At 32.3% G+C, this 27,530-nt stretch overlaps 1 protein-coding gene across 2 annotated transcripts; it reads left to right on the forward strand.

Moving 5' to 3' along the window:
• Nucleotides 1-19,078: 19,078 nt before the first annotated feature.
• Nucleotides 19,079-26,182, forward strand: LOC132635193 (calcineurin B-like protein 1). Of its 2 annotated transcripts, none has more exons than XR_009580451.1 (9): nucleotides 19,079-19,333; nucleotides 20,218-20,391; nucleotides 20,794-20,876; nucleotides 22,344-22,403; nucleotides 22,684-22,792; nucleotides 22,907-22,959; nucleotides 24,967-25,117; nucleotides 25,319-25,399; nucleotides 25,607-25,623. XR_009580451.1 is itself a non-coding variant. In XM_060351479.1 (9 exons), the coding sequence occupies exons 2-9, from the start codon at nucleotides 20,313-20,315 to the stop codon at nucleotides 25,863-25,865; spliced, it is 642 nt and encodes a 213-aa protein (XP_060207462.1). In that variant the 5' UTR covers nucleotides 19,089-19,333; nucleotides 20,218-20,312; the 3' UTR covers nucleotides 25,866-26,182. The 2 variants fall into 2 exon arrangements, 1 of the variants encoding a protein (XP_060207462.1); XM_060351479.1 differs by lacking the exon at nucleotides 24,967-25,117 and adding an exon at nucleotides 25,802-26,182 and having other exon boundaries at nucleotides 19,089-19,333; nucleotides 25,607-25,719.
• The last annotated feature ends 1,348 nt before the right edge of the window (nucleotides 26,183-27,530 follow it).

The raw sequence follows: 27,530 nt of genomic DNA on the forward strand, positions 1-27,530 counted from the left end.
GCGTGCAAAAGGAAAAGTAGTCGAGTAATATGAGACGAAGGAAGTAATTCATTTCGATTTATGTGAACTTATTTATTTTTTAGTCTGTGTAAAAAAAATGACTCATTTTGATATTTAGAAACAACTTACCTTTATACAATGATTTATAGTCGCATAAAATATATGTGACTCATTTAACACCACAAATTTAAAAGTCACTCTGTTTTTTCTTAAAATTCATGTCCAATTAAATGGGTTCACATGAATTGAAACAGAATGAATAATTTATTCTTTATGGGTGCCATAATTTTCACCAAATGGAATTAAAGTACTTAAGAGAATTCGACAATAGTATATATCAATTATCAATATAAAATAGTTACCTATCTACGCAAGTAATATATATATATATATATATATAGCTGGGATAGATGAGAAGAAATTACATAGTGTTATTGTATCAGCTAAAATTTGAATTGAGATCTCATAGTTCTCAACCCACACTTTTGGGTGCTAATTCTTTACAAATGTTATTTAGTTATATCAAATCAACACGTGAGATGTGTAAATAAAACATAGATATCTTGCGGGCAGAGGTGGATTCAGAATTAAAAATATATAGGTTTCTAGCTTGACCTCAAATTAATAGTATTGTAATAATTGGGTTCGCGCCCAAATATTTTTAGTTATTTAATAATTTCTTAATAAATGTATTATTAAACTTGGTGTGTCTTGTGGGGTCATTTTCCTTTATTCATAAAATGGACATACGAGATTGTCTTGTGGTTAGGAGTGTAAGAAGAAAATCAACCAACCGCACCAAATCGAGAAAAAAGTTAGACTGGTGGTTTGGTGTTGAAAAAAAAAATTGACCATAATTAGCTTGGTTTGATTTTAGCTAAAAAAAAAAAAGTCAAATCAAACCCAACACTATATGTATTCAATTTTTAAAATATTTTATACATAAAAAAATTATTTGTAATGTAATAAATATTTCTTAAATTTTTTCATAGTTTTTTGTCTTTTATCATATTATTTCAAGCTTGAACTTAGAATTTTGAATGTCAATAAGTTTTATATCGCATGGATGTTATTAACTCAAATAAAGTCCAAACCAAAACCAACTTAACACTAATTCTAATACTAAGAATGACAATAATATTAGATATCTATTCTTTAGTTTTTGCATAATTAGTTTAGAGAGTGAAAATACATAACTTAAGTTTTTTCTTTGTTATGTAATTAATACTTATTAGCCGTACTTATTTTAGCAGGACTTAGTATTTTTAAATTATGTCCTTTTCTTTATGGCTTATTAATTAGCAATATTTATTCTAACGGATTTTATTATCTTTTTTGTTGAATACAATGTCATCACCCGTCTCGCATTTTGTGTTATTTTCTTAAGAACCGCTTTAATTATATAGTTGTATCTTACTAGAACTAAAGAAATATTTGAAATAAAAATTATATATTTTGTGTGAAGACTTTTCCGGGAAAAAACCCGAGGTTGAAAAAGTCGAATTTTATTGGTTTGGTTTGATTTATAAATTTAAAAACCCGACGCAATTAATTTGATTTGGTATATTGTAAAATCTGAACCAACTCGATCCATGTACACCCCTACTTGTGGTAAGTAATTAATGGAAATTGGTGCGTATTTCTTTGGTACTTCTTCTATAATTAATTAATAATTCTGCATATGCTAAAAATATATCACTTATAATATAATATGTGATGGAAAGTGGAAGTTATAAAATAGGCTAAATAAGTTTTACTGTTGGAAACATTTGGATTGGTTGCTTTCATTATGTTTAATTTGATGATGCTACTTCTTTTATGTCCAAATTACATGTACACATAAACACCCTCCCTCTCCACTTCTTGATCTTATAATTAATCCTGAAAAGATCTTCCTTTCATTATTATGATGCCTCCATTTGCATTTTCTTTATTTTATTTTTAAGATTTTATTACTTTTTAAGGGAGAGTGGGACAAGGGACAAGGGACAAGGAAGAGAGAATATTACATAATGATATTCGATCCTGTATTATATTACATACATATACTATATCTCTTGTGATGTAATCCGATTGCCTATTCACTCATTATTTTTCACCGACCAAACTTGTATATGAATCTAGTTTTAGGTACATGAGTGACTCTTAACTATGTATGTTAACAGGTTTTTAGGATTCGCCCGAGGCTCGTCCTTAGGCGAGGCACTTAAAAACATCTTGAGGCTCAGGTGTGGGTTTTGTTTTGGGAGGCTTACACCTCAAGCGTTCGCTTGTGCATTCTAAACATGTTTATCGTTTAACAATCAGGGCTCGCCCATCAAATCTTACCCAAATTATGTGTTATTATTTTTTTAATTAACATTGTTGATCCTCAAAACATCGATTTGTTCTTTAAAGATTCGGATGAATCGATATCGGTCAATGGTGCGAAAACACTTTCTGGTGTCGAATTTCAAAAACCAAATTATTTAAAAAGGGTCAGAAAAGTTCCATCAAGAACTCAAATAACAAGCTATAGCATTGTATTTTTACTCATTGAGGACATTTGTGATTGTGAATATGATCTGAACATTTCATCTCGAAATAGATAACCGAAGTGTGTATCTTCATTTGCTATTGGTCTACTTGTCTTAATTAGTTCTAGCCTTTTAGGTCTCTCATAGTTTTCAAACTTTTATTATATTAGGATTTGAAAGTAATTTATACTTTTTCATAAAGGAGTAATTTTTAAAACTATATTATAGAGAAAATATATTGATTTTTTGTCTTTTAAATTAGGGGTAGGGGAATGAGAAATGGAAAAAGAATTACAAGGTGGTGAATCGAACTCTTACCAATAAGGTGAAAGCTCAGGTAGCCAATCAAATGAGCTATTAAGATTTTCCAATTGAATTTATTATTTACGTTTAGTAAGGTAAAATGTGTAGTTTGATAACAATTTTTTAAAGCAATCACGATTTTCTAATTGTAGTTGATTTTCATCTCATAATAACTCTAACACTATTGCATTGTAAAAGATATTTTATTTTCTATGAATTTCTTAAACTAATTTTAATTTTCTCAAACTTTTAAAGCACCTTTTCTATTTTCTATGTCATTATGCTATTTTATTAATTTGTATTAAAATTTTAAACATTAATGGGGCTTACATCCTATGTCTCAAGGAATACGTCTCATCATGTATTAAGCGCAACACCCCATCTCATTGCCCCGCCTTTTAAAGCCCTGAATGTCATCACAAACATTCAAATATCTTGCATAAATACAATTCTAAGTTTTTCTTTTAATTTAAAAAAAAAAAAAAAAAAACGAATACCTTCTTTTCAGGCTATACCATCAAGGATTATTTGTCGAAGTCTCTCGTACCATAAGTGTTGGTACAATTTCGCTCTACCATTTTCCCTCTTCCTTTTTACTCTAACCCCCTATAAGTAATAAATTTTTCTTTTTTAGTACTAAAAGTTTCTTTTAAGTAAAATTTTCACAAATAGCTGCCTTTTAGCTGCTTCTAACAAGTTATAACTACAAGTTCATTATTTACAATTCATAGCTGGTTTTTCCTATATTTAGGTCCTGGACGTGTTGCATAAATATAGCCAAAATATAGACAAAATACACGGAACTGTTGAGCAAATAATGCCTCTATTTAAGGAAAAAAAATCTTTTTCAAACTAAACAGAAATCTGTTTTTAATGTTCCATAAATCACGCAAATCTCATTCTCTTTCATATCTAATCACATATCTCATTCAACATCTAATCATTCACATAAAATTTGAATTCAAAAACTCTCTTCATATTTTTTCCCAAAATATAACTAAAAAAATCTCTTTTAATGTTCCATAAATCATGCAAAGCTTGATTTGTTCATCAACTGAATTACACGTTTCACCGTGTAATTGCAACTTTTTTATTTGTTATATTTTTCTGAACTTTTTAGTTGTTTTTCATATATATTTTGGCTATATTTTTAATTGTATTTTGATTATTATGTTCAATATTACTTATTCTGGTTTCTGTTGACTATATTTAAGATATATTTTTCATATATTTTGACTATATTTAGAAAAATTTCAGAAAAAAAAAGTTGCAGTGAAAACGTTGCTATATCAATTATGAACTCAATTATGACTATATTTTGGCTATATTTTTTAATTATATTTTGATTAATATGTTCAATATTACTTATTCTGGTTTCTATTGACTATATTTCAGATATATTTTTCATATATTTTTCAAATTTTCAGAAAAATTAAAAAGTTGCAGTGAAAACGTGGTTACCTCAATTATGAACTCAACTTGAATTCGATATTTCAACAGATGAATTCAAATATATATTCATCGTTTAAAACACAAAAATAATAGAGAATCTTACATGTTTTAGGAAATAGAGTTGAATTTTGGGGGTAAAAGGTTGAAATTAATGAGCAGTTAATACAGAGTAAAAAAAGGAAGTGAAAGAAATCAGAAACTGATTTGAAAAGCACGAAATTACGGGAGATGGGGAGTTCGAAACGTGTATATTTAGGAAAAGGGGGGAGAGAGAAAGTGTGCAGCTAAAAAATAGGAGTGTAGGGAGTAGTAAGTTAATTGGTAGAAAAGTGGGTAGCTATAAGTTGTAAAAATATAATATTATAGCTACTAAACTTAATTATTACAGAGTATAGTTATGTTTCATAAATATGTAACATAGTAAGTCATGCCAAGTAAAAGTTACTTCTTTTAGACTGTGAGCAAATTTCAAACTGGGCTCATTGAGTATAATACAGGGCCTTCGCAAGGTAAGAAGGCCCAGTAAAAACGATGAGTATTGCTAAGCCCATGGACCAAAATGAGGTATTACTAAGATAATTCACTAACCAAACCGACAAAGTTAGGGTAATGACCCACGAGAAAAAATCATTTTTTTGTGCAGAATATCCTTCAAAGGCACTGCTATTTAATTTTTGAATCCTTCGCCTAAAAACTCATAGGTTTCGGATTTGAATCCCCGCTCAGTCAAATATAAAAAAAATTGCAAGCCTATTAGAGCAAAATTAGGCCTATTCGGGCAAAGTTAGCCTTAAGGCAAATTACTGCCTGAATAGGCCTAATTTTGCTACAAAGCTCTGCCCTGAGATTTTTTTTTTTTTGACTGAGTTGAAGTACGAACCCAGAACCTCGGAGTATTAGGCAAAGGAAAAAAAATTAAAGACCAACAATTTGAGGGGCAAAACAAAAAACAAAAAAAAAAAGACCAGTGCCTTTGAAGGCCAATCGTGCAAATGACCTTGAAAAAAATCATTTTTTTTTGCGCGAATTGCCCTTCTTTTAGGTTGGTCTTTAAATTTTGTCCCTCAAATTGGTAGTATTTAAGTTTTCCCTTCGCTTGAAAAGGTGGCCAAAAATACTGAGATTCTGGGTTCGAACCCCCGCTCAGGATTAAAAATAAAAATAATTTTGCAAGGCAAGACTTTGAGAAAAGTCTGCCTTATGCGGCATAGGTTGCCTTAAGGCATAACTAAAGTTCTACCGAATCCGGCAGAGGTTGCCTTATAAGATAGACTTTTAGTGATGCCTTAAGACAACCTCTGCAAGAGTATGCCACATAAGGCATACTTTTGCAAAAGTCTTGTCTTGCGATTTTTATTTTTTAATGCCTGCGCTGGGGTTCGAATCCAAAACCTCATGGTATTCTAGCTGAAGGGCAAGAATTAAAGACCAACAATTTGAGGGACAAGAATTAAAGACCAACAATTTAAGGGACAAGAATTAAAGATCATCTCGAATAAGGGGCATTACTGCGAATTGCCTTGAAAAATTGCACTTTTGGGATAATTTCAAAAAATTGAGTGGATTGTTCTTCATATGGACCGGTTTTTAATTTTTGCCCCCCAAATTGATGGTCTTCAATAGTATCTTATAGAATTATGCTGGACAATAGGGCATAACTTCTATATAGAAACTATACCTTAAGGCATAGTTCTGTAGGATAAGTTAATTTCTACATAACTATGCCTTAAGGCATAATTTTATCCGAATAAGAATTTTTTGTTTGCTCTGTTGGGGTTCGAACCCAAAATGCCAGTGTATTTTCGGCAACTTTTTTAGCCGAAGGCCAAAAATTAAAGACCACCCCGAAATAAGGGCATTCTTGCAAATTGCCCCTTTAATATTTGTCTTTCAAATGAGCTAGTCTTTAATTTTTGCCCTTCAAAATCGAATTTATGCTGGGGTATAACTTGTTAGATGTTATGATGCGAAAATATAAACTTATACCACGAAAAAAAATTGTTTGTCTTGAGGGGTGAAAATTAAAGACCAGCACAAAATAAGGGCAAAAGTGTCAATGACCTGACTCATGAGTGATCTTCATTAATTTAAGGGGCTCTATATGCTGCATGTCAATTTGAACTATATTTGTATTACTTAGAAGCAGTAATTCTATGGTTAAAACAAAATAAGAAGAAAGTGGATAAAATCTTCCACTAATTATGTAATATTTATTTCGATGACCAAAAAAATAAATAAAAAAATCTCACGTTATAGTTCATCCTTCTTCTAAGGAAAAATCACTTGTAAGTAATCTTGCATAACATAACTAATACGGGAACCAAACAATTCCTTATAGTTTTTGGATTTAATTTAATTGTATCACCGCTTCTTTGACAATCTTATATGAAACAAAAACGAAAAACTTCTTGTTAGCTGCTTATTTGCTATTGAGAATTGACTCATATGCATGTATTTTTACGGACATGAAACAAATGTTTGATAATTATTTTACTTAGAAGAGTATTTGTTTAAACGATAATTTTATTTCTTTTATAAACGTTTCACTTCATAACACTAGATATTTGTTAGTGTTAATTATAAAAGTATATGCTCAAACTAATCTTTATCGCTCTCAACCATATCACTTCATTAACAATCCATTAACATGAACACGGCGAGTTTGAATTGTTTTTTTAAAAGTTAAATATATTGGGCTAATTTACTTTATCAAAACTATATTTATTTAATTTTGCTTAAGAACTCGACAATTCATATTAGACCAAAAAAGGCATGCTCCAGTAAAGTTACTTCCATATTAAATGTTGGTGATATTACAATGAAATTACAATTACAATTGACAAATAAAATGAAGAAATAAAAATATCTTCGGCTGAAGCGCGGATATCTCGCTCTCTTTAAGGAGATTCAAGCCCACTGCAGCAAATCTACCGGTCCAGCAGTAATCTTTCTGACTTGTCCCCTCCAGGATACAACAGTCCGATCACGTCGTACAACTCAACAAACTCTGGACAAGATGTTGAGTCCAAAGCTCCACCAAAAAGAAGAACACCTTCCTTTAACTAATAAACTCTCTTTATTTTCCTCACTTTTCAAGAACTCTCCAAAGTATATATTTTTCTCTACCCCTCACAAGTTAAGGATGACTAACTAGTTATAGCTAGGAAAATCATCCTTGAATTAATTTGATATGAATAGGATAGTAAAGGAAGTAGATAAATGAAAAAATTATTATTTAGAGGTTACAAGAAGAATGTGCATGCATATTGAGTTAACGGAGAATAATGACTAGAAGGTTACAAAGGAAATAAAGTGACTATTACTAGTCATCAACGTGTAGGAGTAATGACCAGTGGTTATGAAATTTCAAAGGAACTTATGTCCACATTCATCCATTTACTCATATGAGTAACTAGAGAAATATTGCTTTTAACGTGGAAGGTCAATGCAGCATAGTGGACAAGGAAGCAAATGACCCACTTTAATAATATTAAAATGCTCTAAATGTTCTCCAAAGAATGGTCAATGCAGCATAGTGGACAAGGAAGCAAATGACACACTTTAATAATATTAAAATGCTCTAAATGTCCTTCAATCCCCCACTCATTTTAATATTAATATAAGAGAGTTTACCAGCTGAAGGTAGATTATTATGCGCAATGAAGGTGTGCTCGGCATTGAACCTCCACTTAGTAAAACAATAATCTTTACTCCAGAGTCGTAGTGGTTTCAAACTTGAACTATGACTGCTTAAGGGAAATAAAGAATTATTGCTCACACATAATAATCAAGGTGTTGACATGAGCTTTAACAGCCAGCACATTACGGCCTTGTGCTATCCCGATTTTCATGAGTGCTTTTGAGAACGAGCCCAATTCTCATAGGAAGCGGTCTACTTCCACACTCACATATGTGAAATTTGTCAAGGATACTTCTGTAATTTAACACCCCACTCATACGAGCTACGGAATTTCATTAAGAGTTTATATACTCAACCTCCACACACTGTTACAGAATAATGCACTTACACCACAAGGAGGGAATAAATAAAATAGTGCATTTTTTTCAACAAGTCATCATATGATTCGGTTTTTCCATTGAACCTAGTTATAGGATCTCTAGTCCCCAGGTTGGATTTCCTCATATACGACTCGTGAATTTATGGGCTTCAATCCCATCCCCCTCGATGTGCTCCGGACCTTTTCTCTTGCCAAGGCCTTGGTTAGTGGATCTGCAAGATTATCACAAGATTTGACATAATCAACATTAATGGTACCACTTGTCAAATATGACCACACAGTATTGTGTTTTCTCCTTATAGGTCTGGATTTATCGTTATAATAACGGTTTTGAACTCTACCAATTGCAACGGTGCTATCACAATGAATTAAAATAGGAGGAATTGGTTTTTAAAAATAAGGAATTTGAAATAATAAATCTCTTAATCAATTCGCTTCTTCACTAGCTGAAGCTAAAGCAATTAGTTCAGCCTCCATGGTAGAGTTACCAATAATAGTTTGCTTTTTTGATTTCCAACAAATAGCACCACCTGCCAACGTAAAAATATAATCAGTGGTAGAACAGGAATCACCAGATAAAGTGTTCCAATCTGCATCAGAAAAGCCTTCAAGTACAGCAGGATATTTTTCATAAAACAAGCCATAGGTTTTTGTACCAACTAAATATTTCATAACTCTCGTTATGGCATGCCAATGTTCACTACCTGGCTTGCTTGTAAACATGCTAAGTACTCCAACTGCATACGCAATATCAGGCCTAGTGCAATCAGTCACATATCTCAAACTTCCAATTAAGCTAGCATATTCCTTTTGATTTATCACATCATTTTCACTTTGAACAGGAAACAAGTGAACACTTGAATCAAAAGGAGTTACAACATGCTTGCAATCAAGAAACTTATATTTTTTCAAAATTTTCTCAACATAATGTGACTGGTCAAGGAATACTCCATCACATGTTTTAGTAATTTTTATTCCAAGAATTAAATTTGCCTCACCAAGATCTTTCATGTCAAAATGGCTTCTAAGAATATTCTTAGTTTCACCAATACCATTCATGTTAGAGCCAAAGATCAATAAATCATCAACATAGAGGCAAATAATAACATGCGAATTATTCCAAGACTTATGATAAATGCACTTATCACACTCGTTTGTTTTAAAACCATTTTCTATCATACATGAATTAAATTTCTCATGTCATTGCTTTAGTGCCTGTTTCAAGCCATATAGGGATTTAGTAAGTTTATGCATTTTGCTTTCTTGGCCTGCTTCAATAAAATCTTCGGGTTGTTCCATATAAATTTCCTCATTTGGGTCCCCATTTAAAAAAACAGTTTTTACATTCATTTGGTGAATATGCAAATCAAAAATTGCAGCAATAGCAATTAAAAGCCTTATGGATGTAATTCTCGTTACCGGAGAAAAAGTATCAAAAAATTCGAGGCCTTCTAGTTGTTTAAACCCTTTAGCAACTAGTCTAGCCTTATATTTATCAACATAGCCATCCAGTTTTAACTTTTTTCTAAGGACCCATTTACACCCAATTGTTTTACAACCCGGTGGTAAATCAACTAACTTCCAAGTTTTATTGGAAATAAGTGATTCCATTTCATCATTTACAGCCTCTTTCCAAAAAATAGCATCATGTGAAGATAAAGCTTCTTGTAAATTTAGAGGGTCATTTCCAACATTAAAAACATAAAAATCAGGACCAAAATCTTTCTATTCTGGCTCTTTTACTTCTTCTTAACTCAAAATCATCACTTTCTTTATTTTTCAAAACAGAAGTAGAAGAACTAGGTAGTGACAAAATATTTTCGTTAGTCCTTTGACCCCCGCTATTTTTAGAATCAAATGGAAATTTATTTTCATGAAAAATAGTATCTCCTGATTCTATTATTATATTATCTTCAAGACTAAAAAATCTATAGGTTGTACTATTTGAAGCATAACCAAGAAAAGCACAAGTAGTAACTTTTTTACCCAATTTATTTATTTTGGGATCCATTAGCCTTACATAAGCCAGACAACCCCAAACTCTTACATATCCCAAATTTGGCTTGTAACCTTTCCACAACTCAAATGGTGTTAATTTAATCTTTTTATGAGGCACACGATTCAACACATAACAAGCAGTTAAAATAGCTTCACCCAAAAAATTTAGAGGTGCACTAGATTCAACAAGCATGACATTTGTCAACTCAACTAAAGTTCTGTTTTTTCTCTCTCCTACACCATTAGACGCAGGAGAACAAGGTGGAGTAGTCTCATGAATTATTCCCAATGATCTAACAAAAGAATTAAACTCATTAGACTCATATTCACGGCCTCTATCACTTCTAATTCTTTTTATTTTTCTACCAAACTGATTTTCAACTTCATGGAGATAAATTTTAAAATTTTCAAAAGCATCACTTTTATTTTTCATCAAGAAAACATATGTATACTTAGAAAAGTCATCAATAAAAGTGATAAAATATCTATTTCCTCTACGAGTTAAAATTCCTCCAAGTTCACAAATATCAGTATGAACTAACTCTAACAATTCAGTTTTTCTTTCAACTTGAAAATGAGGCCTTTTTGTGATTTTGGATTTACTACAAGCCTCACATTTTTCAAAATCCTTTTTAATCATTGGGATTAATCCTAAACTACTCATGATTCCCACATAACGATTATTAATATGACACAAACGAGCATGCCAAAAATTAGTGGAAGAAAGCATGTAAACAGAATTAATAACTTTATTCATCTCAACATAAACATCCCATCACAAGCATACCCCTTTCCCACAAAAATACCTTTTTTCACTATTACATATTGATCAGACTCAATAATTTGTTTGAAGCCTGCTTTAATAAGAAGAAAACTAGACATCAAATTTTTTCTCATGGAAGGAGTAAAAAGTACATCTTTTAAAGTTAACACCCTTCTTGAGGTAAAGCTCAACTCGATATCTCCCTTTCCAAGCACTTGAGTAGTGTGAGAATCACCAAGCATGATGGTTTTGGGCTCCTCAAATGGAGTATACACTTTGAACCAATCTTTGTCACAGCAGACATGACGGTTTGCACCAGAATCAGCCCACCATCCATCAACATTTTCAATCATATTTATGTCTGTTATCACGGCCACAAGTGGCTCTTCAGTAACGTTCGCCTGAGGTGTAGGATCACGTTTCTGAAACTTGCAAAATCGAGCAATATGCCCACTCTTGCCACAGACAAAGCATGGTCCTCCATTTTGTGCTTGTTGATTTTGTGCTTGGTTGTTACCACCATTATTTTTCTTGGGAGGTCTACCATTATTTTTCTTGAATATTTTCTTCTTAGGCTTCATAGAGGTATTTTTGTTAGCATTAGGAACAACATTATTTGAAGTAATTAAATTTACCTTGTTTGTGACAGGTTGTAAGTTTCTCTCTTCCGTTTGCAAAAGTGCATCTTGGCCCTTTGCCTCTTCTTCCATGCAGATTCGCATAATTAACGTCTCAAGAGAAGTTTTCTTTTGTTTGTGGCGCATAGTTTTTTGAAATTCCTTCCATGAAGGTGGAAGTTTATCTATTATTCCACAAACAATAAGGTTATCTCTAATTTTTATCTCCTCGGACATGAGCTCTCCAACAATCATTATAAAATCTTGAGCTTGGTCTACCACTGATTTGTTGTCCACCATTTGGAAACGAAAAAATCTACTAGCAGCATATTTTTTTGCTCCAACCTCCTCGGTATCATATTTACTCTGCAATGCTTTCCAAATTTTCTTTGCAGTAGAGTAAATTCTATCATAATAATTATAAAAATTATCTGACAGACAATTTAGAAGATAATACCGACACTTGTAAGAATCCTCATCATACTTTTCAATTTTTTCTTGAAGAGAAATAAGTTCTTCATCATTCATGGAAGAGTTATCTACTTTGTTTGGATTCTTCTCAGATAACACATAAGAAACATTGAGAAGACTTAAGTAGAAAAGTACTTTACCCTTCCATCTCTTAAAATGAGTACCGTTGAACCGAAATGGCTTGTTAAGATCTCTTACTTTGACATCCGCGGATTTTTCAATTGTAGCCATTTGAATCTCCTTAAAATTGTTGGTGATATTACAATGAAATTACAATTACAATTGACAAATAAAATGAAGAAATAAAAATATCTTCGGCTGAGGCGCGGATATCTCGCTCTCTTTAAGGAGATTCAAGCCCACTGCAGCAAATCTACCGGTCCAGCAGTAATCTTTCTGACTTGTCCCCTCCAGGATACAACAGTCCGATCACGTCGTACAACTCAACAAACTCTGGACAAGATGTTGAGTCCAAAGCTCCACCAAAAAGAAGAACACCTTCCTTTAACTAATAAACTCTCTTTATTTTCCTCACTTTTCAAGAACTCTCCAAAGTATATATTTTTCTCTACCCCTCACAAGTTAAGGATGACTAACTAGTTATAGCTAGGAAAATCATCCTTGAATTAATTTGATATGAATAGGATAGTAAAGGAAGTAGATAAATGAAAAAATTATTATTTAGAGGTTACAAGAAGAATGTGCATGCATATTGAGTTAACGGAGAATAATGACTAGAAGGTTACAAAGGAAATAAAGTGACTATTACTAGCCATCAACGTGTAGGAGTAATGACCAGTGGTTATGAAATTTCAAAGGAACTTATGTCCACATTCATCCATTTACTCATATGAGTAACTAGAGAAATATTGCTTTTAACGTGGAAGGTCAATGCAGCATAGTGGACAAGGAAGCAAATGACCCACTTTAATAATATTAAAATGCTCTAAATGTTCTCCAAAGAATGGTCAATGCAGCATAGTGGACAAGGAAGCAAATGACACACTTTAATAATATTAAAATGCTCTAAATGTCCTTCAGTAAATGTTCAATGGCGTAATAGATTCAAGTACGTGTATAAGAGATCATATTATTGTCTTCGATCATTAGAGTTTAAGTTTTATCCACCGTTAGTGCAAATAGTTTTTTATATTATCAGTTTTTAAATGATATCTATAGGTAAACCTTCTTAAAATTTGAAATTTTGAAAATAAAATACATAACCATATAAATAAAAATAACTTCTTAATGTAAAAATTATTTATATTAATAGTTTATATTATATAAACTCTCTTAAATAAAGTAAGAGTCATTCTTTGACTTTTTTTCCTTGACCAAAATTTTTACCTACTCGTAGAGAAGACCATATCTAACTCTACCAACTTTGTTAGGACCAAAAGTCCATAAAGAGTTTTCGCTATTCCTACCCTTTTTTTCCTTTTCTTTTTTTTTGATTTGGATGTTCAAAGAATATTCTTTGGTTTAATAGGTTGATTCGTGTACCCAAAAAGAAAATTAAAAGAGAAAGAAAGATCACATGTGAAAACGATTACCACACTCACAAAGTCACATGTGTGGGCCCTTAGCTTATAAGTTTGGTAAAAACAGTTTTCAGCTTTTCTGAGTGTTTGGTTGGTCAACTTATAAGTCATTTTGTGCTTAAAATAAGTCCAAAAAAATAAATTGAGATAGTCCAACTTATTTTATTTTTTTGACCTATAAGTTATTTTCAGCTTATAAGTTGCTTTTTTTAAGCTAAGCCAAACGGGCTCTATGCTGTGTTTTATGAGATGGAGGGTCTAAAATGGGATTTCGATAAGAAATACTGGTGTATAGGGCAAAGGGTGATATAGGAAACATGTGGGTACCATTATCATGTTCAAACCATGTTACTTTTGTTTAACACAGCACACAAGATTCACGTCCATAGATTCCTAATGTACGTACCAAACGATTGACATAATGGCAATATATTATTCCATTGAATTATTTTTTTGTTGCAAAATATATCATGATGGTTTTGAGTTTATTTGGGTTTAAAATCTTTTAGATAACCAGCATGTTTTTATTGAGTCTAGCTAGAAGTGATGATAGTGAACTAACTCAATCTTCTTACCTATGCTTGCAAGGTTTACACATCTTTTTCCTCTTTATCATTGAACCCTAGTGCTTGTGTAGTATTGTGTCCATATGTATTCTCTATAGGAAAGTTAATACAACTTAAATAAGTAAAAGTATACAATAGATATTAATTTTTTTTTAACCTTCTTTGTGTACTTACTTTTTTACATTTTGGATTCCTCACACATGGTAGTATATACACACACACATTTACATACATACCCATTAATATAGAGCAGCTATTTAATAAAAAAAATGGTAATTGCAGTCTATTTTTAATTTGATTGATTCAGAGTTAATTGTCATATGAGTAGAGTTCGAGAATTTTAATACCTTTAACTGGAACAAATGATATGAGAACAAAAAAAAAAAAAAAAAAAAAAAAGGATCTTGAAAACCAAGAAATCAAAGATCACCCAACTTATTACTGTTTCGTTAGTGCAAGTAGTTTTTTTTTTTTCACCTTCCTTCCAGCACAATCACCAAAAAGGTTATATAGATATATAGCTGATAACTAACGTAGATTAAGGGCCCGTTTGGCCATAAATACCAAAAACGTTTTCATTTTTTTTAGAATTTTTGAAGTTGGAGTTGGAGTTGTGTTTGGCCATAGTTTTTGAAATTATAGTTTTTTGTGAAATGTAGTGTAAAAAAGTGAAAAAAGTTGAAAAATTTTGAAAAACAAATTTTTCTTGTTTTCAGTATTCCGGAATACAACTCCGAAAAAAAAATGAATAATTTTTATGGCTAAACGCTAAAAGTAAAAAAAAAAAGTAATTTTATTTTTTTTAAAAAAAGTGAATAATTTTTATGGCCAAACGCCCACTAACAGTTAAAACATAGTAAGCTAAATTTATACATAATTAATAATCATTACGTGGGTTCCCATGTTGAATTTAGATTTTACCGCTTTACGTCTTTTCCTTCTAACTGCCGACATTATTACTTTGAATTATTGTCATCAAACTTTTGTTGCCTTATAACAAAAGATTAGATAATTGAGAGAATTATTTATGTAGATTAATTTTTTTCATTTTTTGGAACAAGTTGTACTGACTTTGAGCACTTTTTATAAAGTGAAAAGACTACAAAGAATGGAAATATTTTGTATCAACTATCGACATCTGGATATCATTAAGACTGATTCTGCAAATGAAAATTAAAAGTTAGGAGTAAGAAAAGTGACATTATTCTACGTGTCAATTTAGCAGTTGGGATCCTATTAAAAAGCCAAGATGTGGACGTTCTTGTTCACTTGTTAATTATAGACCACCAAAAATATATTCATTGAAAGGCACGTTTGCACGTAAATGAACAAAATTGCTTATGGATAAACCCTCAAATCAAGTTATACTTGTTTAAGTTAACTCAACAGTTGTATTAGATCAAACTCTTGTTCATCAAACAGAGTCTTACGAAATCTTCCTATTTTATCTTCAATTACATCAAAATATAACTTTGCAGGGTCCCAATTAATTAATTAATTCGAAAAAGGTTTTGTTCTTTGCAAGATCTATCTCATGCTTGGTATTGCATAATTTTATATGCCTTGGATCTCTGAATATATATATATATATATATATATATATCGTTGTGCACTTTTTTTTTTCTCTTTAGATCATTGTGCACCTGTCATCTCTTAGCAAAGTAAAAATAGGTTGATGGGCAGGCCCCTCTCCCTCCAGAGCTTTTTGATTGTTAAGTTATAATAGGACTGAGCAACATCCAACAATTTCAGTCCTTCTGGTTTGCACTAAAGTAGCTTAAGTAGTCCTCGAGGAGTTCCGTATATATATATATATATATTTTTTTTCTTCGCAGCTAACATAATCACGGTTCCGTTACTTTAATTATGCACCAATAGTAAGAACTATTACGAACAAGAAATATTTAAAATATGAGAAAAGGATGCAAGAATATGGTACCATGCATGCCATACAAGTAGTGGCATGTTACTCGTAAGAACATTCCATACTTTCATAATTTAAAATACCGCAACATGCAATTGATAATCCTCTAATTAGTTACACTTACTACTAAATCATGAATATGAAGATTAAGCGGATGTAATTGAGTTCTTAATTAGGGGGTACATTCCACAAAATCCAAAATTTCCATACATAAATCACCTTGGGCTATTCCCCCTTTTTCTTTCTGCAAAATTGATTTTTAAAAGGAATTTAACATTGTTTTTCTAGATTCTTATATGTGAGGACTTTAGAATTAAACCTTGGCCACCAAGTTATGGTTACACAAATTATAATCTACTTTTGCTTGGAATAGTATAATCTTTAATAAGAATATTCATAAGATGGTAGGCTGAACCAAAATCTAATATTTTTCTCCTGGTTATAAAGGCATGTGACTTCTCCACATGCTTTTAAAGAAAGAAGGAAATCAAAGTTTTTGTGCTTTTAGTTTTGTTTGTATATGAAGTTTAAAAATATAAATAAAATTTTTGAATCTTATAATTTTAAACTAAAAGTACATATAACATTTTTTTAATCTTTTAATATTAAATATATCATGTTATTCTGATATGCAAGTGCCATTAAGATAAACACTAAAAAGCATAATAAAGCTAAAAGATTATTAAGTATAAAAAAATAGTTTAAACAAACATGGAACTAGAGTTGGTTTTGAAAAATAAGAAATCAAAACTTACAGATTTCTACTTTCTAGAATTTATAAAAAGTCAAATTTCTTTCAATTTTCTAGAATTAGAAAAAAAAAGTCAAATTTCTTTCAACAATTCCTTTTTCTTGTGAACTATTGATACTTTTGTGAATGGACCGCGATTATCGAATTTTCCTTTTCTAGTTCAGTCTATATAGCTAAAAAAATAAGTTTTTTTTTCTATTTTCATAAATGAGTACTAGCAAATTAATATATTTCATCTCTTTTTCTTAAAAGTTTCAACTATATAAAAGTAGGGGTGTCAATGGTATGGATCGGACGGTTATTTTATAAAATTTATACCACACCAATTTTTCAGTTATTTAATTTTATAGAACCAAAATGAGACTTTTCGAAACCCTCCCATCATCTTTGTTTCTTTTCGGTATCAGTACGGTTCGGTTAATTTTTTTTTTTTTAAGAAAAGAACATCATGTTATAGTCACTGGTAAAAGTTGAAGACACGATATCATACGTACTTCTATAAGACTTTTGCAGAAACTTTCTAGACATTTTTATTATTTAGAGGGCGATGAATCAAGAAAACATGAAAGACGACAAAAATAAAGATTGATCCCATTATTTTACGATAGTGTAAAACAATGTTAAGCAAAGACAAAAAATATAATTTAGATCGCACAAGGGGGCAAAAAACAATCAAGATGGAATTCAAGAACAGACTCTACTAAGATTAAGTATCCAATAAGATAAATTTAAAATCATTCGAGAAGAAAGATATCTAATACTTTGTAGCTTTCTATCCAAGATCGTTGAAATACCTTGTACCTTACAAGCTAGTTGCTACTCGAGAAGCTAGAATTAATTTAATTTTAATTGGAGTAGTATAATAGGTTTCAACGTTGAAAATTTAGGTGTTGATTATGTTGCCGGCTTATAGTCGTTTCATCATCCCAAAACCCAAGGACAATTTCTTAATATTTAAATTTAATATATAGAATATATTTTACACATATAAACTTATTCGGTACGGTTCAGTATCTTTTTGATTTGTTTTTATAAAACTAAACACCAACCTAATTATTTGATACGGTTATAAATTTACTTAAAAATCGTCAGTTTTATTTAAAAATACCTAAAAAGCAATTCGGTATGATACGATTCGGTTGGTTAAGTCGGTTTCTTGAAAACCATAGATACCCCAATTAATAAAAGAGTCATCATTATTTAGAGTTTTAGTTGGCTTTTGGCCATAAGAATTATTCACTTTATTCCGGATTTTTTTTCTTCATTTTTTTGACTTTTCAGCGTTTGGCCATAAGAATTCCGAATGCAATTTGAAGTTGCATTCCAGAATATAAAAAACTCAAAAAACTTATTTTTCAATTTTTTTTTTCACTTAACCCTATATTCCACAAAAAACTACAATTTTAAAAACTATGACCAACTCCAAAATTTCAAAAAAAATGTGTTTTTTTTTTTTTTTTTTTGATATCCATGGGCTAACGGGCCTTAGTAATTCTCAAAAAGGTGCACTCCATTTTACAAATCAGAGCGAAATGCAATCCTTTCCCAAAACCAATTATTCCAAACCAATCCACACGACATACTTCTTCAAATAAAATCCGAATAGGCACTTTTAGTATTCTTTGAAGTCTAATACTCTCTCCGTCCATTTGTATGACATTTTTTGCTTTTCGAGCATCAATTTAACTAAATTTTAAAATTAAATTGGATTAGATTAACTTAATATCTTAAGATTAAAATTTATAAATTTAAAAACTACACGAAAAGTACTATAAATTGAAACTTTTTTCGAATCAATGTGATGAAAAAATACATTATAAAATATTAATCAAAGTTCATTCAGTTTGAATATCGGAAAGCGAAAATCTTACGTAAAGACACAAAAGGAGTATAAATAATCAAATATTGTGTCGGGATATATAAAATATAAAATTCATCCTCCTTTATTTTGTTAGAGGTCTTAAAATCTTTTTCATTTACACGCCTCATAATTTCGAATTATTAATAGAGATTCTATTTCTAATTTTATTTCTAACTTTTTTTTCTTCCATGTATCTAAAGTCCCGACAAATTGTCCACGTGGAAATCAGTTCACTTCCACGCTCTTATAAGTGCGCGTGTACATCACGTACCCCACTGTTTTGTTTTTCTTTGTCCCTCTTTTCTGATCTTCATCTCTTTAGCCGCTTCAAGTTCAATCTCTCTCTTTTCCAAGAGCTACTTTTTTCTTTTTTCTTTTCTGGTGACCAATCACAGTCGTTGATCACATCACAGGTCTAGATGTGTGTGTATATATAGTCTGCATACATATATATACACACACATTTAATCCTGGATTACCCAAAACCCCTTTGAAAGTTTACCTCTTTTCTCTTAACAAGTTTTAGTTTTTTCTCTCCAACCCTTTTGTTGGTATGTTTCTAAATTTCCTCTTTTTGGTTTGTTTTTTTTAATGTTTTTCTTTTAGGTACTTGGATTTCTGAGGGTGTTTTTTTTTTTTTTTGGGGAAAAAATAAAGGTTATATTTATTTGGTGATGTAAAGTATTGATATTTATGGACCCTTTTGGATTTGAGATCAAATTTGAAGATTTTGATGTTAAAGTTTTGATCTTTTTTTTTTTCATTAAGAGTTTTAAGTGAAGATTTTCTTGATATTTCACTTGGAGGGTTTTTGTGACCTTCTTGGTGGTGGTGGTGGGGTGATTTGTGTGACTTTGGGTAGGGCTAAATGATAATTAGGACAATATTTTAGCTTTGTAATGCCTAAACTACTGATTGATTCTTGTTACTAGGATCATAATTTAATTTGTCAGTATTTGTTCTTAATCTCCCTTTCTTCCCTGTTTTTCCTATCTATTTTTGTGTAGGTCTGATGATTTTCGAGTAAATACTGATTTTGGTGCTTAAAAAAACAATTTTTTTTGCTAAAGGTTGGATCTTTATGAGATGTGGATGAGGTTACTGAAGAGAGAAAAATATGAGTTTTGTATTGTATCATTTGTTTAAAGTTGAGTTACTTGTTATATATGTTAAGAGTACCACATCGTGGGTGAAAGGGTATATGGTCTCCTTGTATGGACTAGGGCAATCCTCACCTCATGAGCAATAGCTTTTGGGGTTGAGTTAGGCCCAAGATTCATTTCTTTAGAATATAAGAAATTTATGGAATTGATTTCTGTTGATTCTTTTTCTATCTTTTGTTGTGTGGCTCTATATGTTATATAGGATTTACCCAAGCTAATATACTAATTGTTTTGTACATTGGTTTGTGTATTTGGTTCGTGTAATTTGCAAGGTTAAGATGGTTTTGATGATATATTGTAGTGAAGCTGGTTTCTAGGCGTTTTGTCTAGTCCGTGTGCTTCCTCTTCGATTACCATTCTCCGGTAAATGGGCTGCTTTAGTTCTAAGGTGAAAAAGCAGTTTCGTGGACACGAAGATCCTACAGTCCTTGCGTCACAAACAGCGTGTAAGTTACTTATTGATGCTTTAAGTGTGTATGTATTACGTGATATTCTGAACTTGTCTCGTGACTGAAGTCTTCTAATGAACAATCAGAGTGATTCTGAAGAGAAGTCTAAGTAACCATCTAGAATTTCCTTTCCATTTTTAAGGTGCTAAAACCATGTACATTGTTCATACGTTGTTTTGGAGCATCTGTTTTATTTTATTTTTCCTTATTGGTTTTAGTTGCCTAAAGTTGGAGAGCTGAATCATTAGACAGTCATAATGCTTACACTTATTCAAAGAAAACGTTTTTGTGCTTATATTTTGCCCCACACACTTCCAATGGGTATTCGTTTCTAGTATCTAACCCTCCCTCATTCCTTTATTTATTTGTTTGCCTTTCTCTTGTTTTCTGCTTTTGCAGTTAGTGTTAGTGAAGTAGAAGCATTGTTTGAGCTGTTCAAGAGTATTAGTAGTTCGGTAATTGATGATGGGCTGATAAGCAAGGTAATTCTACTAAACTGGTGAATCTGGTTGTTTGTTTTTAGCGTAAGGTTGTGGTTCCTGGTGCATCCTTTCAGATGAGTTTTCCAAGTTATTACTTTCATTACTAGAGTATATGTTTTCTGTGTCTTTGACTATCACCCCCGGGCAATGTTATGTTCTCTTTTTTCTTTTCCTTTTTTTTTTTTTCATTTGTAGTTGATTGCTTAAAGCGGTAGGTTTTGGAGAATATTTTGGCTTGGTGACAAGAAATTGAGAACGCATTTGTTATTTACGGGTATGCCTGAACAAGCATTTATTGAAGGAAAAGCATTGAGAAAGCTTCTTTTATTGTCATGTTCTCGGGCATGGGTGAAAGTTATTTACTTTCAAAAATAAATTAGTTTTGCTTTTCTGTCCCCTATCTGAGGTTCTTGCAAAGGTATTTGCCAAGATCATAGTGCAGTAAATAGCTAAAGCATCGTACTTGGGCTTTCGTTGCTTGTCTTTCAGCTTACACATATTCAGCATTACATAATGTCGCACAGTCTATTCTCTTTGGAGGAAATTTGACTATATTAATGTGACCACGTTGTTATATAATTACTTAATTTTTTTCTTCTCTTTTATCAAAACCATAAATACAATTTTCTTTTCCGAGCTATTGAGTTTTTTGTGGCATGTTATATTATACACACTTAAGGTCCTTGGTAATTGTACCTGATTGGTGGGAGGTACCAGGTATCAGATAATTAATCCAGATGTGCAAAGACAAAATTGACCTGAACTCCATTGTTATTAAAAATGAAAGGTCCTTGGAAGTTTCATTGTCAAAAAAAAAAAAAAAAAAAAAAAGAAAAAAAAAAGAAAAAAAAAGGGAAAGGTACTTCGAAGTTACAAAATATTTGTTTAAACTAGCACCTAACGGTGTGGCTTAGTGGTCAATGAAGTGGGTTAGGAACCATGAGGCCTCGGGTTCAATTTCACCGGAGATAAAAACACTAGATGATTTTTTCTCATCTGTCCAACATTTGGTGGACATAGTTACCGGGTATCTGTCCTAGTAGGAGTTAGTTGGTGCCCTGTGGAATTGTCGAGGTGCGCGCAAGCTAGCTGCGACACCACGGCTATCACAAAAAAAATATTTCTTAAACTGCATGGAAGTAGTTGACTGAAGCATCATTATTTTATATTGGTGGTGTTTGGGTCGGTTTGTGCACACCTTGAATAATTGACTGGACATCCTGTCTAGCCCACAAGCACATTTAACTAAATGTAATTCTGACCAGCAAGGTTACCATCATATTCTAGTTTTTGTTTGCAAATCTTTTAGCTTACTGCAAATTCAGCATGATATAATCTAGTGCAGTACTCTCTGGAACAATGTAACTGTGATATTACTGAACTTGCGTTATATATTTACTTTTGATTGTTAATTACCAAAATATAAGTATGGTTCTTATACATGGAAAAATCACGGTGGATGTGCAGGAAGAATTTCAGTTGGCTTTATTCAAGAACAGAAAGAAAGAAAACCTCTTTGCAAATCAGGTACGATACGTCACTGATTCTTTGCTTCAGTTCTGTTTGGTATAGTACTGATTGATTAGCTCTTTAAGAGACTTAGAGCATTCTATATTACAGTTGCTCAGGTAGGCATATATTATATATATAAGAAGCACCCATATTGATACTGGTATCATAATTCTGGTGATTATAGGATGTGCGAAGTTGGCAACATATTGAGCTAATGTATATTTTTGCATGAACAGCTACTAAATTTTATTGATTTTTGGGATATTAATTTCCCTTTGGAACTCTCTGCTCGTAGATTTTTAGTCTCTTTGATGTGAAGCAAAAAGGGCTCATTGACTTTGGTGATTTCGTGAGGGGACTTCATGTCTTCCACCCCAATGCCCCGCAAGAAGAGAAGGTCAATTGTAAGTTAAAGAAAAGATAACAATATAGTTCTTTGGCGCTTTGACTTGTTCAATTTTCAGCATTATTAGCATAAAAGCATTTATATTGAAACTCAAATTTTCCTTGCCATGCAGTTTCGTTTAGGCTATATGATCTAGATGGCACAGGGTTCATTGAGAGGGAAGAGGTATTCTTTTCTTACATACTTTGTCCTTGTTTCTATGTGGAAAAGCAACTATATGTAGGCATCTCATTAATGTTTGACTTGCTGAAGAGTTGGAGTTGTGTCTGTCATGTTGCCTAATTCCTTTCTCGGACTGAATGAGTGCTATCTTTTGCATGAATAAGATCCCCTCCGTGTTAGTTATCAGTGCTCCCCAAATTTTCTGCGGTTGATAGTTAAAAAGCCGAAAAATCCTCTTTTCCTTTTACACTTTTAACAGTGGATAATCACTTTGAGGTATTTTATGACCACACACAAAGGGTTGAATACAGCTCACTTATCTTTTTTCCACCAGAAAATGAGTATGAAGCTGTTAGGAAAATAGACTCTGAGCGTAACTCAACTCAAAAGCTAGCACCATATGAAGATATGATCACTTATAGCCCTTATAGCCCTCAACTAATCTGGGGATTCTAATGCACGTAGTTGACATATGAAGCATGGATAACCTAACATGGGATCCAGTAATAATTAATCCAACATCATGGATGGGTCTAGCTGTGATACATGTTCAAATATGTGACCACCTAATCTAAAGGCTCAAGTTATTAGAAAGCCTACTCTTAGTTTTGTTATTATGTCTTCACTACGCCCTATCATGTACATGCTTGATTCTTTCTTTCTTTCCTTTTTTTTTTTTTTTTTTAATGACATGGGAACCTGCGGCCGCTACCCTTTGGGTGCGCACAGGATAAACTCAGCTCCTGTGCAATAGCTCGCGAACCACACAGGAGAGATGTACATGCTTGATTCTTTTCAAAAGAAAATTTCTCTTTGATAATGGGTGAAAGCAGGACAACTCAGAACATCTGCCTGTTCTGATACCACACCATATTAAGAAATTTGAGCCTGAGGCCTAACTCCACATCTTATAAAGAGACTACAATTGACACCCTCAACTAAGTGAGACTTTTAACTGAAACAGAGGCGATGATAGTATCAGAGGGCAACTTGAGTTTTTCTTTCTAGGCATAGAATACCATTCAATATTTACTCTTCCATTCGTGTTCTATTTTAATATTTGATGACTGACTTCCATTCCTATTCTATTTTTCAGTTGCTTTTCAAAAAAGGAATTAAGAAACTTTTGTAAAAGACTTTACTGTGGCATTTCAAGCCATTTAACACCCATCTTTACTGAGTGCCTTGATTCGCTTTAAATACAATCAGTAGCTTCCCCACCTTCTCTAAAAGTTCTGTGCAGCTATCTTGGGACTCGGGGGCTGTAGGTTTTTGGTCTATTTACTGAGAAAATACTCAAAATACCCCCTAACATTTGACCAAAATCCCAACTACACACCTAACCTTTGCGGGGGTCCTATTACCCCCCTGGACAATTTTTTTCAGTAGCAAAATGGCCTTTTTTGCTGATGTGGCAGAGTGCGTGAATACACCGCCCAGTGGCCGTGACGGCCTTCAAAAATCTGCATCTGACGTGTTTTGGACGCCAACTAAGCTGCCACATATGATGCCACGTAGATAAATTTGCACTCCCTCCATTTTTAGGCTACTTCATCTTCTTCTTCACCATTTTTAGGCCACATATATCCATCTCCATTTTTTTTGTCAAAATAATATCCATTATAAATTCATAAATTAAACTCCGTTGCTACTTGTTGCTTGGTTGGAGATTCTTTGAGTTGATTTGGGGAGAAAATTGAACTCCATTGTGGAGAAAGCTATGAAGAACACCAAGTGGATTTCTTTAAATTCTTGATTGTTTGATCAAATTAACCTTGGTTTCTTTCACATTTGGGTTTCTTTGGATTATAATCACTGTTTTTCCAAATCAAATTAAAAAAAAAAAAGCGACAGATCTGGAAAAAAAAAAAAAAAACCAAGGTTGAAAAATCTAATCTTGTTAAAGAGATTTGAGATTGGAAATTGCTTGTTTGGAGTTGCTACTTGTTGCTTGGTTGGAGATTCTTTGAGTTGATATGGTGTGATTTTTTTTTTCGACTCCTAATGAAGACGATGACGTGGCATGTGGGCCAGGCACGTGTGGACAACCGCCATTTAATATTTGGGGGTTGGCTGATTGATCCGCCACATCAGCAAAAAAGGGCCATTTTGCTACTGAAAAAATATGTCCAGGGGGTAATAGGACCCCCGCAAAGGTTAGGTGTGTAGTTGGTATTTTGGTCAAACGTTGGGGGTATTTTGAGGATTTACTCTCTATTTACTTGTGTCTTTGAAGGTTGATAAAAAGTTATGCCCAGATCACACAATGCTATAGTTAAATTTTTGTTTCTACTGTGATACATGTGCAGTGTTTTTTTTTTTTTTTTTTTTTAATTTAAATTATCTGCAATTTTTTTGGCAGGTTAAACAAATGTTGATTGCACTTTTATGTGAGTCTGAGATGAAGTTGGCTGATGACACCATAGAGGCTATACTTGATAAGGTAATTTACTAAATGACTAATTAAAATCACTGTCCTAGACATAGACAGAGAAACCTCTATCACTCTGTCCTAAGAAGAGGCCCCGAGGTTAAGAGACCGATTCATTTTGTGTCACCGAGAGGGCATTCTTATTCATGGAACTGTTCTCTTGCTTTTATCGATCTCATGGAATCTTGAATAACTATAGATTGTTATCTCTATATGTAGACTTTTGTTGAAGCAGACTCAAATCAGGATGGAAAGATTGACAAATCTGAATGGCAGATTTTTGTGGGCCGAAATCCTTCACTACTAAAGATAATGACACTTCCCTATCTAAGGTAACCAAAGTTTCTCAACTGATATATCTGGAATAGGATGGCTTATGTTGTCATCATCTGATGAGATTTATGTTTTCCGCAGGGATATTACTACTACTTTTCCTAGTTTCGTGTTCCATTCTGAAGTTGATGAAGTTGCTACATAACACTAGGATTATTCTTTTTCTTTTTGTCTAGCTTATTAGATGTATGGAATGTTTTTTCGAGTTTTGGTTTATTTAGAGTACAGGAAATTTGAGCTGATGATAATGCTAAGTGTATCACGTCGGGTGAGGAGGACGCGAGCCTCCTACTGCAAAGTGATTTTATCATTGCCAAGCCTGCCGATAGATAGTGTGCAGGATAGCGAGGTCACTATTAGATGTGTTATCGTGCACTTTTTATCTATCTGTCCCTTTACAAGATGATTGTAATGCATGTGTTATTAAAGGTTGTCTTTTGTGCATTGGAACGATACAGAGAAGATTATGATTCTTGCCAAATATGACACGAACAATCAAAGAAGTGTCCATATTTTGTTGCCATAGTAATGCGTATGTTTAGAAGTTTAAAAGATAAATGTCACATTTAAGTTACTTCATTCCATAGTAATACATCTATTTCAGTAAAGGGTAAACTTGGAGAAAATAGCAATTTTGAGAACTTTTAATTGTTTAGATGATGCTCTGACTCTCTTCCATTAAATAGCTACAACACAGCTACTTCCTTATGTTGTCTTCTCTAAACTTTTCTCCGCCGTCTTTTCTCTTTTTGGAAAAATGCAAAAATTGGGTATTGAATTGATGGAGTCATCTTAAATGCTGATTTTTGATTTTCGGTGTTACCTATTTACTTGAAAAATGGTATTTCATTTAGTGATGTCATCTTTATCGCCCTATTAAAGGGATTCTTTGATGAAAATAAGGTAAATGATGCAGTTGAATTGTTTGAGAAGTTGGTGAGAAAAAAGTTGCGAGCTCTACGAAATTATGTATGCAATTGTCATAAATGGACTTAGCAAAAGGAATCATACCTAAAAACCTTTTAGTTTACTCTGATTAGTGGAACAAGGGAGCACTATCTTAGAATATTTGAAGCTAATCAAACTGTCAAAACAATTTTTGGCATGTTGAAATCATACACTATCTTAGAACATTTGAATTAAACTTTTTATCTTCCAGTTTTTCCAATTTACATTAAAGGCGGTGATTTGAAAGACAATGAAGAGCTACTATAGATGCATTGAGTACAAGACAACAAGCATAACTTGTGAATATTTTAGCATAATTTGATCAAGTAGCACCTAGTACTATACTACCATGGCCATCCGAATTAGGAGAGAATATTGAAATAGATGATTAAAACACAAGTTGATTTACCTAAAGGATATTCAAATTACTTTTTGTCTTTATGTTATGTTTAATAATGACTTGAATATTTATATCTAGAAAAATTGAGTTCTTTTACACAAAAAGCAAAAAAGAGAGAAAAAAAAAATCAACGAAATTAAAATGGATTTTCATAAGGTCGGGTTGCAAGTAAACTTCGGTGGTAACTAGTACTCGCTAATTAAGTTTTATGCAAGATTTTAAAACTATTCAGTGTTTAGCCACTTTAAATGTAAAAACAAATTTTTTGACAAATATATCATCAGTTAAAACACATAGAAGCTTTAGATACCATGATAAAGAAATGGACATTGGTCTAACTCAACCCAAAAGCTAGCTCATGAAAGGAGGATCTTCATTTCTAATTCTATCTCTCCTCGTATGCTCACACATCTATTGCAATATTTTCATCTCCGCCACCATCATTTTCTAAATGTGAGAATT

This window comes from Lycium barbarum, chromosome 4, assembly GCF_019175385.1.
Source record: "Lycium barbarum isolate Lr01 chromosome 4, ASM1917538v2, whole genome shotgun sequence".
In the NCBI taxonomy this organism is placed as follows: domain Eukaryota; kingdom Viridiplantae; phylum Streptophyta; class Magnoliopsida; order Solanales; family Solanaceae; genus Lycium; species Lycium barbarum.

Excerpts from the sequence above, each read along its gene's own strand:
- LOC132635193 (XM_060351479.1), top strand. The coding sequence starts at position 20,313 with ATGGGCTGCTTTAGTTCTAAGGTGAAAAAGCAGTTTCGTGGACACGAA. Across the intron at positions 22,404-22,683 it reads AAAACCTCTTTGCAAATCAG|ATTTTTAGTCTCTTTGATGT; the intron begins GTACGATACGTC and ends CTCTGCTCGTAG. Across the intron at positions 22,960-25,318 it reads GGTTCATTGAGAGGGAAGAG|GTTAAACAAATGTTGATTGC; the intron begins GTATTCTTTTCT and ends TTTTTTTGGCAG.